This window comes from Chanodichthys erythropterus, chromosome 21, assembly GCF_024489055.1.
Source record: "Chanodichthys erythropterus isolate Z2021 chromosome 21, ASM2448905v1, whole genome shotgun sequence".
In the NCBI taxonomy this organism is placed as follows: domain Eukaryota; kingdom Metazoa; phylum Chordata; class Actinopteri; order Cypriniformes; family Xenocyprididae; genus Chanodichthys; species Chanodichthys erythropterus.
The window spans coordinates 1,429,634-1,444,838 of NC_090241.1; the positions used below are offsets into that span (position 1 = coordinate 1,429,634).

Genomic DNA, 15,205 nt, shown 5'->3' on the forward strand with positions numbered 1-15,205 from the left:
AAGCTTTATTCAGTGGATGCCACTGTAAAGACTGTAATCTAAAACTAAAAATTCAGTAAAGGTGTGCTGCATGAATCTCCTGTGATTAAAAATAGGTCAAAAATGTACTGTATGAAGTTGACAGATTTTCCTGTATTTATTTTTTTTACAGGTGTTTTACCTGTATTTTGAATTCTGAACTTCACTGTGTTGTGTTTTAAAATTAACAGAAATGTCAGTAAAATTACTAGATAATGTCCTGGTAATTTTCTGCCAGTACATTATCCGTTTTTTTTTGCAATTTTTTTTTACAGTATGTAAACATGACACTAGTACATACATACATTGGTCAGTATCTTAAAATATTTATTAACTTACCTTGAATGATGACAATATTTGTAAATGGTTCTTTGTCCTCTGACTCGGCACCTTGCCCAACAAAATCACTGATCTTCTCTTCACTTCCGTGTTCTCATGAAAAACGGTGGGTGGTTCTCTTTTTTCAGCAGTCAAACTACGTGAGATGATACTGTGAGAGAATAATATCTTTTTACATATTAATTAAAACATTTGTTTATTATGTTTAATAACTTACTTTCGTGGATAGTTTAAAATAGAAACACTCATTTTATTTTTCTTGTGTGGAAAAAAGAACAAATAGTGTGCAGAACCGCTTCTTTTTGATTTCTTTTTCAGACGGACAGCTTTTATAGTACATACAGATTAGCGAGTTTTATTGTTTTATTGCAGGGTGTTTTATCTCATGTTCTGTCTTAGGCTAATGTAGAAGAATTTTTATTGCTTATTTATTCTCTTGATTTATAAATTGATGCATTGATGCTTGTTTTCTCTCTGTCTTGTGTGACATTTAAAACAGCTTGTTCAGTGTAAAATAACTGCTTTTGCTGTTGTATTGTAAGAAGCACTTCCGAAACTAACAATGGAAGTGAAGCAAGGTTGAAAATGTTTTTGTTTAGACAGCTTGGAGTTAGGTAGGGCACCTGCTAAGTTTTAGACCCCTCTCTCTTTTTTTTTTTTATTCTTCTGATCCGTACCTGGTAGGATGTGTTATGATTGGTCTGGGTAACAAGGAACAATAAGAGGGGTATATAAGACAGCCACACTGGGTGATGGTGTTCTTGTCTGTACAACTCTGTATCTGCATTGAGCAGCCTTCTTACAAGAATAAAATCAACAAAGACATTTCCTGAGTGTTTGTTTTATAACATTCTCACCACTAAAGGAATAAAGAATTTTTCTACAACAATTTGGTGTCAGAAGTGCAGATTCTGCGTGTGATTCATCTGGACCTGAGAACGTTTGAGGTTGATGACCTTGAAAATTGGAAAATGTTCCTTTGTTTGAAAGTGAACTCATTTGCATGAGGGGAGTAACCTGGTAGTTTGTGTCCATTTATACTCTGATAATATAACAAACATGCATTGCATTCTATGAGATGGTGATGTCCACCAAAGTGTGAGTCATTAAACAAAGAATAATTTGATATGAAACACCACCTAGATGAGCTACATTATCTAACAGTTCTATTATCAGACATGCAAAAACAATATACAAACAGTAATATGTTCTGGGGAAATGCATGTTCATTCATTTAAGCAAATTTGGCAATGAATTAGTGGAAAGGATGCCATTTCTAGGGGCTGCATGTCTGATTTTTGTATTGAGGGGGCAGAAATTATGGAGTCTGCATGTTGTGAAGATTTACCTTCACAACTGTGTGTTTGATCGCTTCAGACGCTACAAGAGTTTTGCCAGAAATCCCAGATTGGATAGAAAATTATGATTATACTTTCAGCCGTTAATGGACTGATGAATTATGGCACATGAAATAATGTAACAGCTTCGTTCGGGATTTCTCCAGCAGGTAAGAAATTACTTTTATGTAAACATTAACTGGCTGTTGAGTAATTAATAATTCTATTTATATCCTTAGGGAGTTTTCGGTCCACGATTGAATGAATTTCTAATGATTTAAGAGAATTGGTATTGTAAAGTCCTTGCAAGGCACTAAAACATAAACTGATAGATATAATTTTTTAAAATGGCTTCTATAAATCAATCTGGACAGGATGGACATACGCAGATTATTGCAGGTCAAGTTCACTTTGATCCAGTGAAGTTCTGAAACAAATTAATTCCTGCTCTGTTCTGTCTCTGCTGTGTCAGAGGGCGCTGCCAATCTTAAAAGCATATTAAATTCATGGTGAATCTTGAGTCGGATACCAACTAAGATATGCACAACAGATAATTTGGCTCAATAGATTTTTATGAGATTTGATTTATGTCTTTGCTCTTATAGGTTAAAATCTATGCTTTAAATGAAATGCAGGAGTTTCAAGAGTTAAACAGATAAATGAATACAAAGTACAATGTTAAGCGAATGCCATCAAACATATAGTTTATATTATTATAGTTTATAAGATACATTATATTATGTTAATTAAACATGTCTGAAATTTGTACTCGATATCCCTGGGAGACTTGATACATTGCAAAAATTTTATGATTTTGGTTTATGTTATCTAAGATATTTTTTGTGAAATGTGTTGAATGAGAACGAGATTGGGTGACCAAGTTAAATAGAAATTTTGATTTGAGCAGGCACATAACAGACATCTTACAGTAATTTTAGTTTCTAGTAAAAGAGAAAAGACAAAGAACTCTTTACTATTTTATTATATACTGTACTCTATATTAATTGGAGTAGTTTACATGCTGTTTTTTTTTTTGCATTTTGCAAAGACGGATCTGCTTGCTTTTTCCCTGCAAAGAAGAACTTTAATTTTATTAATTATAAGAGCTGTAAGTTTAATTTGAATTATGCGGTTCTCTTGAGTGTTCACATTACAGACCAGGCAGCTTCTGGAAAAGCCTTCTTGACAAATGGGAGCAAATAGATTTAAGTCTGTTCGACAACACATGACTGCAGAGAGAAGAAGAGGAAGTGGCTGATGGGCCTTCAGCTTCCCTTCTGAAAGAGGATTTGTCACTTCTGGAGGGGTTAGCATGGAGAGGACAGTGCAGGAAAAGGTGAAACTTTCACTTGAGACTTTTCCTAAGGACAATTTTGCCATGCATTATGCCATTTTGTTGCAGGATCGATCAAAAGCCAGACTGAGGAGAGACAGAGTAACAACAGAGCTCAGAACCCTATAACCTAACCTAATTTTCTATATTCAATAATAATAAGAAGAAGAAGACAAAAATGTATGATGCTCTGGCCAGAGAAGTGTGAAAGTGTGTGTGAAGGATGGTGAGATGGTGTTTGCTGAGACACCAAATCAAATAAATCATTCCAATCAAAATAGGTGTATCTAAAATGTATTTATTAAGTGTGCCCACAGGGCAGAATATACCCAATAAAATAATGGCCATGGATGAATTTGGCTAACTATCCTGAGCTGGGTTATTAATGTGTGGCAGAAATAAAACAGTGCCACACCTGGACAATGCATAACTTGGGAAGGCATAGAGCAAGTAAGCTTGCCCTGTCCACCCCATACTTAACTTTTTCCTTTTGCAGCATGATGTCATGATGTATTTCATGGACCAACTAATGTTTTAAAGTTTAGCAAAAGAATCCATTTGTGTGATGTTTTTGGATGTTTTTATTTGATTCAATCAGACTATAGGGCTGAGTATTGATATAGATATCATGATTTGATTGGTTACTGAAACATTAACACTAGAGTAGAGGAGCGTTTCTCAACGGGAGCATTCTGAGAACATCAGGTGCACTGGAAGCAATATCTTCGAAAGATTTACGAGATGAAACTTGTAGCTACTTGCAAAAGAAAATAGTTTACAACATTCTAACACTGTCTACACCGGCGCATGTAAAAAAAACAAAAAAACAAAAACAAACAAAAAACAAGAATTCACCTTGATTTTTTTGTTCAGGAAAAATGAATAAACAGCTGGAATATTCGATATCTACATGTGGGTGGGAATGAAACTCCCCTTTCCTCTGATTGGTCAGCCGAAGATTATGTCATGCTGTCATCAGTTCTTCCTCATTTCCATGCAGCAGAATAATAGTCCTCCTCAGCTGCACTCTTAAATCATTTTATTTGCATTTATTGCAACTACATTTCATCTTTTTCTTGACACAAGAAACACTTATTTAGTGTTTTATTGTCCTCTACTACTCATGCTGTTTATATTAGCTGCAGAATTACATATTTCGACTGATCATTTATTATTTCATACACATAGAATAATATTTGGCAAGTCTTTCAATATTATTTGAAAGAGTTATTAAATTAAGAAGTAAATGCAACTAGGTTTCTTTGGTTTAGTAAGTCCTAAATCATTTCTATACAATTCCTCTTTTTAAGACAATAGTTTTCTCACTCTTCTTTTCTGCATCTCTTCTGTGTATTAATCTGGTTTTTCTTTATTTTCTTTGTTCATAAAAGAAAAAAAAACTCATCATGAATCTCAAGTTGCTCTCGTCTTTTCTTCCCTGTTGTGCTATAGATCAGAGTGAAGCACTTCTGGAACAAGAACAAATGATTGGAGTCAATGGAATTGACCATTCGCAAAGACCCGCCCCCTTTAGTTACTGTTGCTATGTCTGACAAGCCATGCCGCTCTCACACCACACATCATGTTCTCATGCAGTGAAAAATACATCGTGGAGCAAAGGGGACACTGACAACGTATCGACAGACAAGACAGAGCGCGTTACTTTTGATATGAAACAAAGTTTCAGATTTCAAATTTTGCAATTTTTAAAGAAATTTAAACAATAAATACCATTTTATGGCTCTTTAATGTGTCTTGACAGATTGCTGTACCGCCTCAGCTCAAGCGGCTCATGAACCGATCATCTCTTCCTACTAATTCTTTTATAGCATCAAATAAACATGAATGAACATTATAAGGAATGTTGTTTCAACTGTGGAAATATGTCAGTACACACTATTTTTCAAGTTCAAATCCACCTACGTTAATCTACTAACTCCCCTGACTGCTGTGTCAGTCAAAATGGCGCACTTGGCGTAATGAATGGTTAGATCGCCTGTCAATCAAACCCCCGGCAGAGGGTCAATTGATTGGATGTTTGTGGTTTGTTATTGGTGAATCTCGCTGCAAGAGAGAGAGGGGAAGTTATTATAAAAGTGAAAATACAACAACAAAAAAAGAAAAAAAAAAGAAAAAACAACTTTCAAAAAGGGAAAAAATAGAGAGAGAAAGCAGTCAGAAGAGAGAAAGACGTCAACTTTACCGTCACTCCCACAACACCCTCACAGCACACTATTAATTAATTTATTCATTTGTGTGTGTGTGTGTGTGTGTAATTTGATAAAAATGTAATACAATACTAAGTATAGTGTTATAATTGTACATTCATAAAAAAATGAAAATATAAAAAACTTTGCAAGATTTACAGTGCTGATGACCATTAAAACGCATCATCACAGTCCATGAAAAGGGTCCATAATGATGTGCACCAATAATCATTCAGAATAAATACTGAAATTCCATAAAAAACATGAATTTTCCATTTTTATTTAAAAAATTTTTTTTTTTACAATTCCTTGAACACATTCTCAATACTTGTCACTTTTTCAAAACTCTTCACATAGTTCTCTTAAACTTTCCTCTTCACAACAGTTAAATTCACATTCAAAATGAACTAAAACTACCAAAACACTTCATTCATGTTTCAAATCAAGTCATTCTTCCAAACCGAACACACTTTGTCAGTCAAAAAACAATGACCTAAAAACAATAACAAAAGGAGCTATATGTTTGTGTCTAAGTGAGAAACAAATTCATGTAAATTAAAAGATGTAATCACTGAATGCATTTTGCGCAAAAAACCTTGATAAATGATCCTCAGGTTAGCCTGATGTTGTGCTCACTGTGTGAGGAGTGTTGAAAAAGTGACTAGTGATTGTAAAAATCAAATCTGTAGTGGTTTACTAGTGTTATTTACTAGTGTTATTTATTTTACAGTATCACACTAAACATCACACACACACACACACACACACACATATATATATATATATATATATATATATATATATATATATAGATAGATAGATAGATAGATAGATATAGATAACCATTTTAAAAGGGCTGTCAACTGACTAAAACAACTAATCAATTATTTATTAATTTATTGTAGTTTAGTTACATTGTTACATTTATTCATTTTTTATGGAAAGCAAACAAAATAGAGTATGTGTAAAAGTTGTATTTACCATTTTGTGAGAATGGAAGTTATAATTTACAGTCAAATTATATTAACAAGATGGCATTATACATGTTTATTTATACTATGTGTTAACTAATTTTAGTATATCAATCATGTTAGTCAAGAACTTGTAGGTATAAATAGAATATTTATTAGTAGTAAAATATAAAATTGTATGCACAGTTTAACTGTATATGTTACTGTGTACACAGAGGTAAATAATTCATAAATATGCTTTAAAAGCAATAGTAAGATATAAATCTACTATAAATCTAAATCTACTCTTTTTAATTTGCCCGAGCTGTGAAACAGGCCACTATCATTTAATGTTGTAACTGCTTGATGACACATGCAGGCGTTACCAGTTGTGCCTCGGTTTTCTCATCCTCATCGATAAGATGCTGAATATAACATGAAGTACCCACTAAAAGATGGCCAGTGGTCTGCATACTGAACAGAGTCCATCTTAGGGCTTCCCTTTTAACAGAGAGAAAACAAGAAGAGTGAATCATAATCGTATTTACTCTCTTAGATCTTTATATATTCATGTAAATTACCTTTTTAAAAGATAATTTATTTTTAAAAGATACTAATCTATTGCTTTAATAATTTATTATTGACTGCACTTCAATAATAATTTTTGTCCTATAGACACCCTCAGAAGCCATTCATTATTTCTGTCTTGTTTTCTCAACATTTTTAAATGACAAGAAGTGACGGAGTCACATTTAAAATATAAATAAATATAGAATATATTATATGTTTATCTAAGAATACACATCATTTAAAAAAATATATTTTACTTTATTTCTATGTATTGCACCAAAAGACAATATTTTATGTATACGCTGCCCTCCAAAAATTTGGAAACACCCCTGGTATAGTGTGGTTTTGGATGATATCAGCATAAATCCTTATCATTTTTTTGGTGCAAACTTGACAGTTTAACTTGACATTATCATTGAAGACCAGCAATAATAATTTTCATTTTGCATAATAATGGCAATATCTACATGTCAGATAGCTGCTAATGCTGGATATTTTGATGAAGTTTTTTCTATGTAATAAAATATGTTTTCGTAGTTTGTGTTGTCCCTTATCAGTGCAAAATAATCACAAATTAAAAAGGATTCATGCCAATATTGTCCAAAACCCCACTTTTCTAGGGCGTTTCCAAACATTTGGAGGGCAGTGCATGTAAAGCAGCCGAATAAGTAGGTACTGCATAAATCTCTACAGTGGCACACAAAGCCTTGTTACTGACAAATCATCTCAGGTTGCATATGCAACATGGTTCCCTGAGAAGGTGAATGAGATGCTGCGTCTTGGTGTTGACGCTATGGGGAGCACCATCAGCATGACCGGTGTCTGAAGCATGTGTAAACAAAAGCCAATAATCATTGGCAGATGGCAGTCCATGACGTCACATACGGAGTATAAAAGGGAGCCTGAGTTACACATCATCAACTCTCTTGAAGGAGATGTGCAGGCAAGCCTGAAGCATGGCAATGAGACGTTCCCTTTCGATGAGGAACTTTGACAATGAGTCTTGGTGTTGAAGTGATAATACCAACTACACCATGCTGAAGGAATGCCTGCCCTACTAAGCTGTGAATATGCACAAACATAGTGGGCATAGCACCAAATGACTCTATGAAATTCAACTGGAATTCAAGGGGTGCATCCTATGTGACTTACAAAAAGCTATATAGTGGCCATAATCCATAAGCCAATATTTCCAGGCTCTAAGGGAAAAAAACAGTATACAATGCAAAACTTAATATACAAAACAGTAATATTACATTCAATATCTTGTGGATATGCATGTTCATTCATAAAAAGGTTTGTCTATGAATTAATGGAAAGAAGTCCTTTTTATGTTTCAATAGGGAATGCGGCTGAGAGTGAACTCTCCCTAAATTCCTTTTTGGTCTTAAAACCGTCTGATCTTGCTGGTCTGTCTTTGTTGCCATGGTAACCAGAGGCCTGTTCTGCCTTTTGGGGGTTGTTCACAGACACCCTGGCACACTTGTGTTGTTGGGTGAGGGGTCTGTTGGATTATTCACTAGCCGCTACATCTTATTCCATCCAGTTTGAAGAAAGCGGACAGAAAATAAAGGTTGTAATCATAAAAAAATTAAATCACTAAAAGTTTATAAATGATTCACTTAGTTTGTTTAAATTTGTTTTAGGTTACATTTAATTAAATCACCCAAGTTTGTGTGCCATCTTTGTCGCAGTCATGAATATAATATTTGTTGATCTCAAGAAAGCTTTTTTGTTGTTGATATCGTAAGAAAATTAGACTTGTCTTAATAACTTATTTTTTCCTGTGATTTTGAGAAAACAGGGCAAAAAAGTAATAAAAAGGCCTGTGTTGACTTACATACTTTAATTGTTATATTGTTAATCAAACTACAGAGCTTCTAATGACACACATGGAAACACATGCACACACAAACTTACCTTAGCATCCTTTTTGCCTTATAGCACTGCAAATCATATGAAACAGAGTACAATCCATACAAGGTTGCCTGTATATTTAAGCAGCCAATAAAATCCTGTGGATGGTTTTTATAAAGATCAAGGGTCAGTTTGGCTACATCTTTCCTCGGCTGTTTCCAGCCGCATCCAGGATCACTCTTGGTCATATAACTCTGTGTAGTAATAATAAGGAGACAAAAACAAGATTTCACTTAAATGTGGCATCCGGTATTTCAGTCAGAAACTCAAACTTTTGAAAGAAGGATAGATGGGGAAAGGGGGATGTGTGCAGGAAGAACATGAAATAATAATGAAGAATTCAATCAAAAGTGTAATTTCCTGTTATATGCTCCAATGCCAGTTACTTATTTCTTTTAATAATAATAAATGTTTATTTATGTCTTTCCAGAGCTTAACAACACTTTACAATTGCGAAAGCCCCTAATCTGATCATGAAGAGCATGCACTGGTTGCCAAGAAACATAGAAGAATCACATGACTGAGATGCTACCTATATAGAGCATTCCACATTGATCACTTGTGAGGTACTGACATACCGTGACCTTTAAAGAGGTTTCGTAGAGGAAAGGAAGGGACAAGGCATCTAACTATTGGTTTGGAGCAGAGCCTATGTGTTAATTCATTGTACTTCCTCACAGTGCAGGAGAGAAATGACAATAAAAACATGACATGACTTAAGATATGCTTTGAGAAGGTGTCCCTTCTACTCCAGTCTTCACACTTACCCTGTGTACTTTCATCTGACCCGGAAGATGTCTCTGAAAAAGAAAACAAGAACGTGACCTTTATGTGTGTTTGACACCTATGCTATGGTCACTACTTCCACTTGTACACAGGTTCACACTTCAGATAATCAATCAAAAATCTGACAAATCAGTTTGCTCTGGAACAATAATAGATTAATAAGTCCAAATATTGCCCATTTGATTTACCCCAAATGAATTATATCTCATGTTTGACCAATATACATAAGCAGCAAATTCCAGAAGGACTGGCCGAGATAAAGCTGTTCTCGGCGGGTACATGAGCACTGAACGGAGCTCACATCTCTGAACATGTCTAAACAAATTCTCACACGTTAAAAACTGACGTGCGCATGAAAACTTGTCCATCATCAACCCATACACACTGTGTTATACGCCAGACTGAAATGGTGGCTAACAAAGAAATCTCTAGCATTAATTTTGATCATGGCTTGTCTTGAAAAACAAGTCAATTTGATGATCGTTGTAGGAGAAGTCTCCAAATCTTCTGACACTGCCAGAATTTCATTAGAGGTCAAATTTGATTGCAATGGTCATTAATTGGCTGTCGGGGAACATGTCAATCTAACATACAAAGATTTTAGCCAAGGATCAGATGAATCTTTTATGATTTTCAAAATTTGAAAGAATCTATGATTGGATAATTATTACAGTGATTACTATGTTTCTAACATGTTCTTCTGAACCTAATTGATGGAGTGTGTAGCGTTTCATTTCTTAAACAACCAGGAAGACACATTATGGCCATATTCAATGGTGATTGACTCTTGCATTGTCAAAACAAGATCTTGACCAAAAATCAATGCACCTCTTGATGGAAATAACATCATAACATTTATTTCCATCAAGAGGTGCATCAAGATTTTTTATTGACAAGGCAAGAGTCGAGCACTCTGTAAAGTCTCCTCCAGCAAATCAAGACTTTCAATGAATTTAAGGTCTGGACTCAGAGGTGCCAATTCATGTGTGAAAATGATTCTTCATGCTCCCTCCCAACCATTCTTTCACAGTTTGAGCCTGATGAATCTTGACATTGTCATTCTGGAATATGGTCATTATATGTCTTCCTACATGGTTGTTTAAGAAATGAAAAGCGATCCACTCCATCAGTTAGTGTTAGAAGAACTGTTGCCAAACATATAACATGCTAGAAACATAATAATCACTGCAATAATGATCCAACTATAGACTATTAAACATTGGCCTATTTTAAATCCAAACAGCGACTTTATTTTTTGGCTAGATATATGCACACACATATTTTATCTAAACCTACACAGAATTAATTTAAAATATTACAGTCAATATGAACAAAAATGTCTTTGTGGTGTTAATCCAGAACCTCAGTTTAAAACACTGACCTGCTGTGGGGTCCACTTCTGTCCTTTCCTCAAGACCATGAGGACAGTGTTGTCCTTTAAGGTCTGAAAAAAGTCCTCTGTATCCACTCCAGTTCCATCCTCATCCAACACCACAGCATTGACACAATTCATGTGGAATACGTCCATCACCTAGAAGGGAAAAATCATACATTGAAAGAGCTTTGGAGCAACTGTGATGGAATAATGTCCATGTGTCCACACTAACCATGTGTCCAACATTTGAATGATCACATATATTCATTCACTTTGTGGTTTTCAAATACTGAGGCAACTAACAATACTGTAAAATTATTAAGGATAAGGCAAAAAAAAAAAAAAAAAAGCTTTAAAATAGCTTTGTGCTTGATAGGTAGCAAAAATGTAGGGGTCGCAGAATTAAGACATACAATAAATCTGTTTTAACCAAGATTAAAATGAATAGACTAAATAAGACTCAATGACATAACCCTGTTGTCTTGCCATACTGCAAACCAGATCATGCAAACAAAATAGGCAAGCATACTTTTCTCATATGTCTTTAAGATCTTTCTTCAAAGATAAAGGTTTCATAAAGAAACATAAATAATTCGGTAACACTTTACTTGAAGGGGTGTGCATAAGACTGACATGACACCTTCATAATCTTGACATCTTGACACGTGTCATGAATATGAAGGAGGTTTTATGAATGTTTATGACAACTGTCATTGTGTCATTTGCTCAATTATGTCATTTTTAATGCAAAAGATGACATTGTTTGAGATGTCCGAGTTACGACAACTTGACATAAACCAACACATCATAACCTGTCAGTGTCTTTGTCATGACAACTTGACATCATTTAGCTTCATGGGTTAACATTACATTAAACTGTCATGTGGTTGGTTTTGACATTGGCTGTCATGAGGCCATTATAATATTGTCATGAATATGTATCTTGAGCTCAAGTACAGTGGTACAAATTGAACTTGTCATTAAAATGTCATCAAGTGACAATACTCTGACAAATAATTTTATAACAGCGTCATGACTATTTTTCATTTCATGTTTTTTTTTTTTTTTTTCTCCAACAGAAGGTCAGATAATAGACAATTTCAAATTTCATAAAACAGATGACACTGTTATAAAATAATGGTAACACTTTATTTTAGGGTCTTTTAACTAGTTGCTTATTACTATTAGCATTCATATGGCTAAAATATTGGCTGTTTATTAGTACTTATAAAGCACATATTAATGCCTTATTCTGCATGACCTTATTTTACATTCTTAATCCTACCCAATACCTAAACCTAACAATTAACTATAATAAGCAGTAAATTAAGAGTTTATTGAGGGAAAAGTCATAGTTAATCATTTATATATGTGTTCCCTATACTGAAGTGTTACCAAAATAATGTAATGTAATGTTAACCCATAAAGCTAAGTAGTTTTTTTAAGTTTGATAATTAATCTTTTTCTATGTCATGTTTATGACAGGTTATGATGTGTTGGTTTATGTCAAGTTGTCGTAACAAAGATATCTCAAACAATGTTGTCTTTGCATTAAAAATGGCATAATTGAGCGAATGACATTTAATGACAGTTGTCATAAACATGCATAAAACCTCTCATGACACATGTCATGTCAAGATTATGAAGGTGTCATGTCAGTCTTCTGCACACCCCTTCAAGAAAAGTGTTACCAATAATTCTCTCTGATTCTTTTTGCTTCTCTGATTCTTTTACAGTTTTTTACAGACACTAGGACACATTTCTCAATACTTAGGTCACTTTTGCAAAACTCTTCACACAGTGAGCACAACAGAAGTCTATGTGGGCTAAACTGAGGATCAATTATCATTGCTTTGGCAAAAAATGCATTCAATGACTACATCTCTCAAATTTCATGAATTCTTTTCTCAATCAGACACAACAACTGCCAAAACTCTCTTTGCAAGTACAGGCGAATTTGCACATGCTTACATACTGTTTTCAAAACTGTTAAACTTATGTTCAAAACAATAACATAATACAAAACTGAATAAGACAGCAATTTGCTACATTTCTACAATAATATTTTACAGTTTTTTACAGACGCTAGGACACATTTCTCAATACTTAGGTCACTCTTGCAAAACTCTTCACACAGTGAGCACAACAGAAGTCTATGTGGGCTAAACTGAGGATCAATTATTATTGTTTTGGCACAAAATGCATTCAATGACTACATCTCTCAAATTTCATCAATTCTTTTCTCACTCAGACACAACAACTGCCCAAACTCTGTGTACGTACAGGCCAGTTTGCACATGCTTACATACTGTTTTCAAAACTGTTAAACTTATGTTCAAAACAATAAAATAATACAAAACTGAATAAGACAGCAATATGCTGCATTTCTACAGTAATATTGTAATGAAATATGCTGAATCTAAAAAATCAAATACTATCAAAGCAATTAGATGAAACTGAACACCTACACAAGCATTCGTTTTTCAATTTCATTATCATCCATTCAAAGAGGAAAACTTCAGAATCATTTTGTACTGTTATGTAAACAAGGTTCATGTAACAAACTGTAGTGTTATTCATGTTTTGTTAAGAAATATTACAAAAGAAAACATTGTACAATGATACCTGATGTTAGTGTTTTTAGGTCAGTATTTTATGACTGACAAGGTGTGTTTGCTGGGTGAAAACCTTTGCTAGTGTTCTGGAAGAATGAGTTGATTTGAGACATAAATTAAGTGTTTTGGTAGATTTAGTGCATTTTGAATGTGAAATTAACTGCTGTGCCAAGCTGAAAGTTGGTTTGGAGAACTGTGTGAAGAGTTTTGAAAAAGTGGCCTAAGTATTGAGAAATGTGTCCTAACGATTGTAAAAAACTGTAATGAAATATATTTTAAATCTTAAAATTAAATGCTATAAAAACAATTGAATTGCATCTGTATCAGTGGATGGTGTGTATACAAATTCTTGTATTTTGAAATCACTCAGTGCAGAAAAATAAAAATAAATAAACGACATAAAATGTTGACGAATTCTGCATCATATCTGATTTATTCCAGAAACATATATTGAAGTGAATTATAAACAGAGATGTGTCCTTGTTTTACATAAGAAATCATACATGTTGTTAGTGTTTTTTAGGTCATTGTTTTGTAGTTGACAGAGTGTGTTTGTCAGCTGTCAACCTTTGCTAGTGTTCTGGAAGAATGAGTTTATTTGAGACCTGAAGACAGTGTTTTGGTAGTTGTAGTGCATTTCGAATGTGGAATGAACTGCTTTGCCAAGCTGAAAGTTGGTTAGGAGAACTGTGTGAAGAGTTTTGCAAAAGTGACCTAAGTATTGAGAAATGTGTTTCTCACCTTGTTCTGTAGGTCTCTTAGGTCACCTGCCATGATGCCTTTCTTAATCGAGCGATCAGAATCGGTGACTCGGAAGGGTCTGACGTGCTGAGTCCAACGGGGTAAGAGCTGCTGCGTCATCGAACCACAGGCTGATATGCATCTGTTGACAGTGACACACACTGAATCACAAAATGGCTTGCTTGAAATCTCAGTTCCCAATTTTACACAAACAAATATAAAAGAAGCTTATTCTAATTATAGATTAATAGAAGAAAATAATCAATCATAATCAAAACTCTGTTACTTTGACAGGGAGGTTGAAAACACATTAAAAGATTTCTTGGCATTGTCCATTGGAATCAACTGTATCGCTCCTGTAACCTTCAAAAATACAGTAAACATAAGTAAATAAATAACAATGAAATAATACATGCTTGTCTAAATACACACAGGACAACAGCACACTAATACTGTGAACAGAACATCTAGTTTCTGTCCATTTATATTAATTGTTTTATTAAATTCATTAAATATTTAAAAAGTAATTGTAAAGCTAAAACTCTAAATCTAAACACATATATCTTATTGGCTTTTCACTTCACTAGCTATTGTAAAAAGTATTACTTGTATATCTAATATTTTACAATAAATCATAATTATAATCACATAATACCTTGCAGCAAGCTCTTTGTCTCCAATTTGTGCTCTGGTATTGTTCCGGATTCACATTAAATCTGCGTGTCTGGTCTCTTTGTTGCCTTGGAGTATCATTGCAAAACTCATTTTTTCACCTTTGCTCCACAATGACTGCAAGAGAGATTGGTCATGCTGTGTTGAGCAATAATGTCTAAGAGTCTCTCAGTTTCAGCTCACATCACACCACAACAAATGAAAGATATATTGAGATACATATAGTGCATGTTCTGTGTTCAAAAGAACTTCACTTCACATCCAATAGCTTCACATCCACTAGTAAGACCAATCATTTGAGACAGGGTGCCAGAAAATAAGAATTTTAGAAACACCACATATAAA

General features: G+C 34.0%; 2 protein-coding genes across 5 annotated transcripts in view; both read right to left on the bottom strand.

Annotated features, from left to right (window-relative positions):
* LOC137010623 (NACHT, LRR and PYD domains-containing protein 3-like) overlaps nucleotides 1-4,991 on the bottom strand; it is a 27,846-nt gene extending 22,855 nt beyond the window's left edge. Inside the window, exons 1-3 of one of the 2 annotated variants that reach the window (XM_067372761.1) lie at nucleotides 4,951-4,991; nucleotides 4,759-4,847; nucleotides 358-4,496 (exon numbers count right to left, since the gene is read on the bottom strand). The gene's annotated coding sequence lies outside the window, so the exon portion shown is untranslated. Of the gene's footprint in view, nucleotides 1-357; nucleotides 4,497-4,758; nucleotides 4,849-4,950 lie in introns of those variants that run through there. The other variant, XR_010893389.1, reaches the window with a different exon arrangement.
* cidec (cell death inducing DFFA like effector c) lies at nucleotides 4,962-14,920 on the bottom strand. Of its 3 annotated transcripts, none has more exons than XM_067372763.1 (8): nucleotides 14,844-14,920; nucleotides 14,475-14,551; nucleotides 14,189-14,330; nucleotides 10,839-10,988; nucleotides 9,439-9,471; nucleotides 8,675-8,865; nucleotides 6,571-6,685; nucleotides 4,962-5,091 (listed from the first exon to the last, which is right to left on the bottom strand). In XM_067372763.1, exons 2-8 carry the CDS (start codon nucleotides 14,522-14,524, stop codon nucleotides 5,050-5,052), a joined length of 723 nt encoding a protein of 240 aa, XP_067228864.1. In that variant the 5' UTR covers nucleotides 14,525-14,551; nucleotides 14,844-14,920; the 3' UTR covers nucleotides 4,962-5,049. The 3 variants fall into 3 exon arrangements, 2 of the variants coding, with proteins under 2 accessions (XP_067228864.1, XP_067228865.1); XR_010893390.1 differs by having other exon boundaries at nucleotides 5,064-5,091; nucleotides 6,571-7,953; XM_067372764.1 differs by lacking the exon at nucleotides 4,962-5,091 and having other exon boundaries at nucleotides 6,545-7,953.
* Nucleotides 14,921-15,205: the final 285 nt, after the last annotated feature.

Bases quoted from the DNA above. Each gene is read 5' to 3' on its own strand.
- cidec (XM_067372763.1), bottom strand. From the start codon at position 14,524: ATGGACAATGCCAAGAAATCTTTTAATGTGTTTTCAACCTCCCTGTCA. The intron at 10,989-14,188 runs GTGAGAAACACA...TTTCCCTTCTAG, and splicing joins TAAGAGACCTACAGAACAAG to GTGATGGACGTATTCCACAT. The intron at 8,866-9,438 runs GTAAGTGTGAAG...ATTACTACACAG, and splicing joins GTCAGATGAAAGTACACAGG to AGTTATATGACCAAGAGTGA.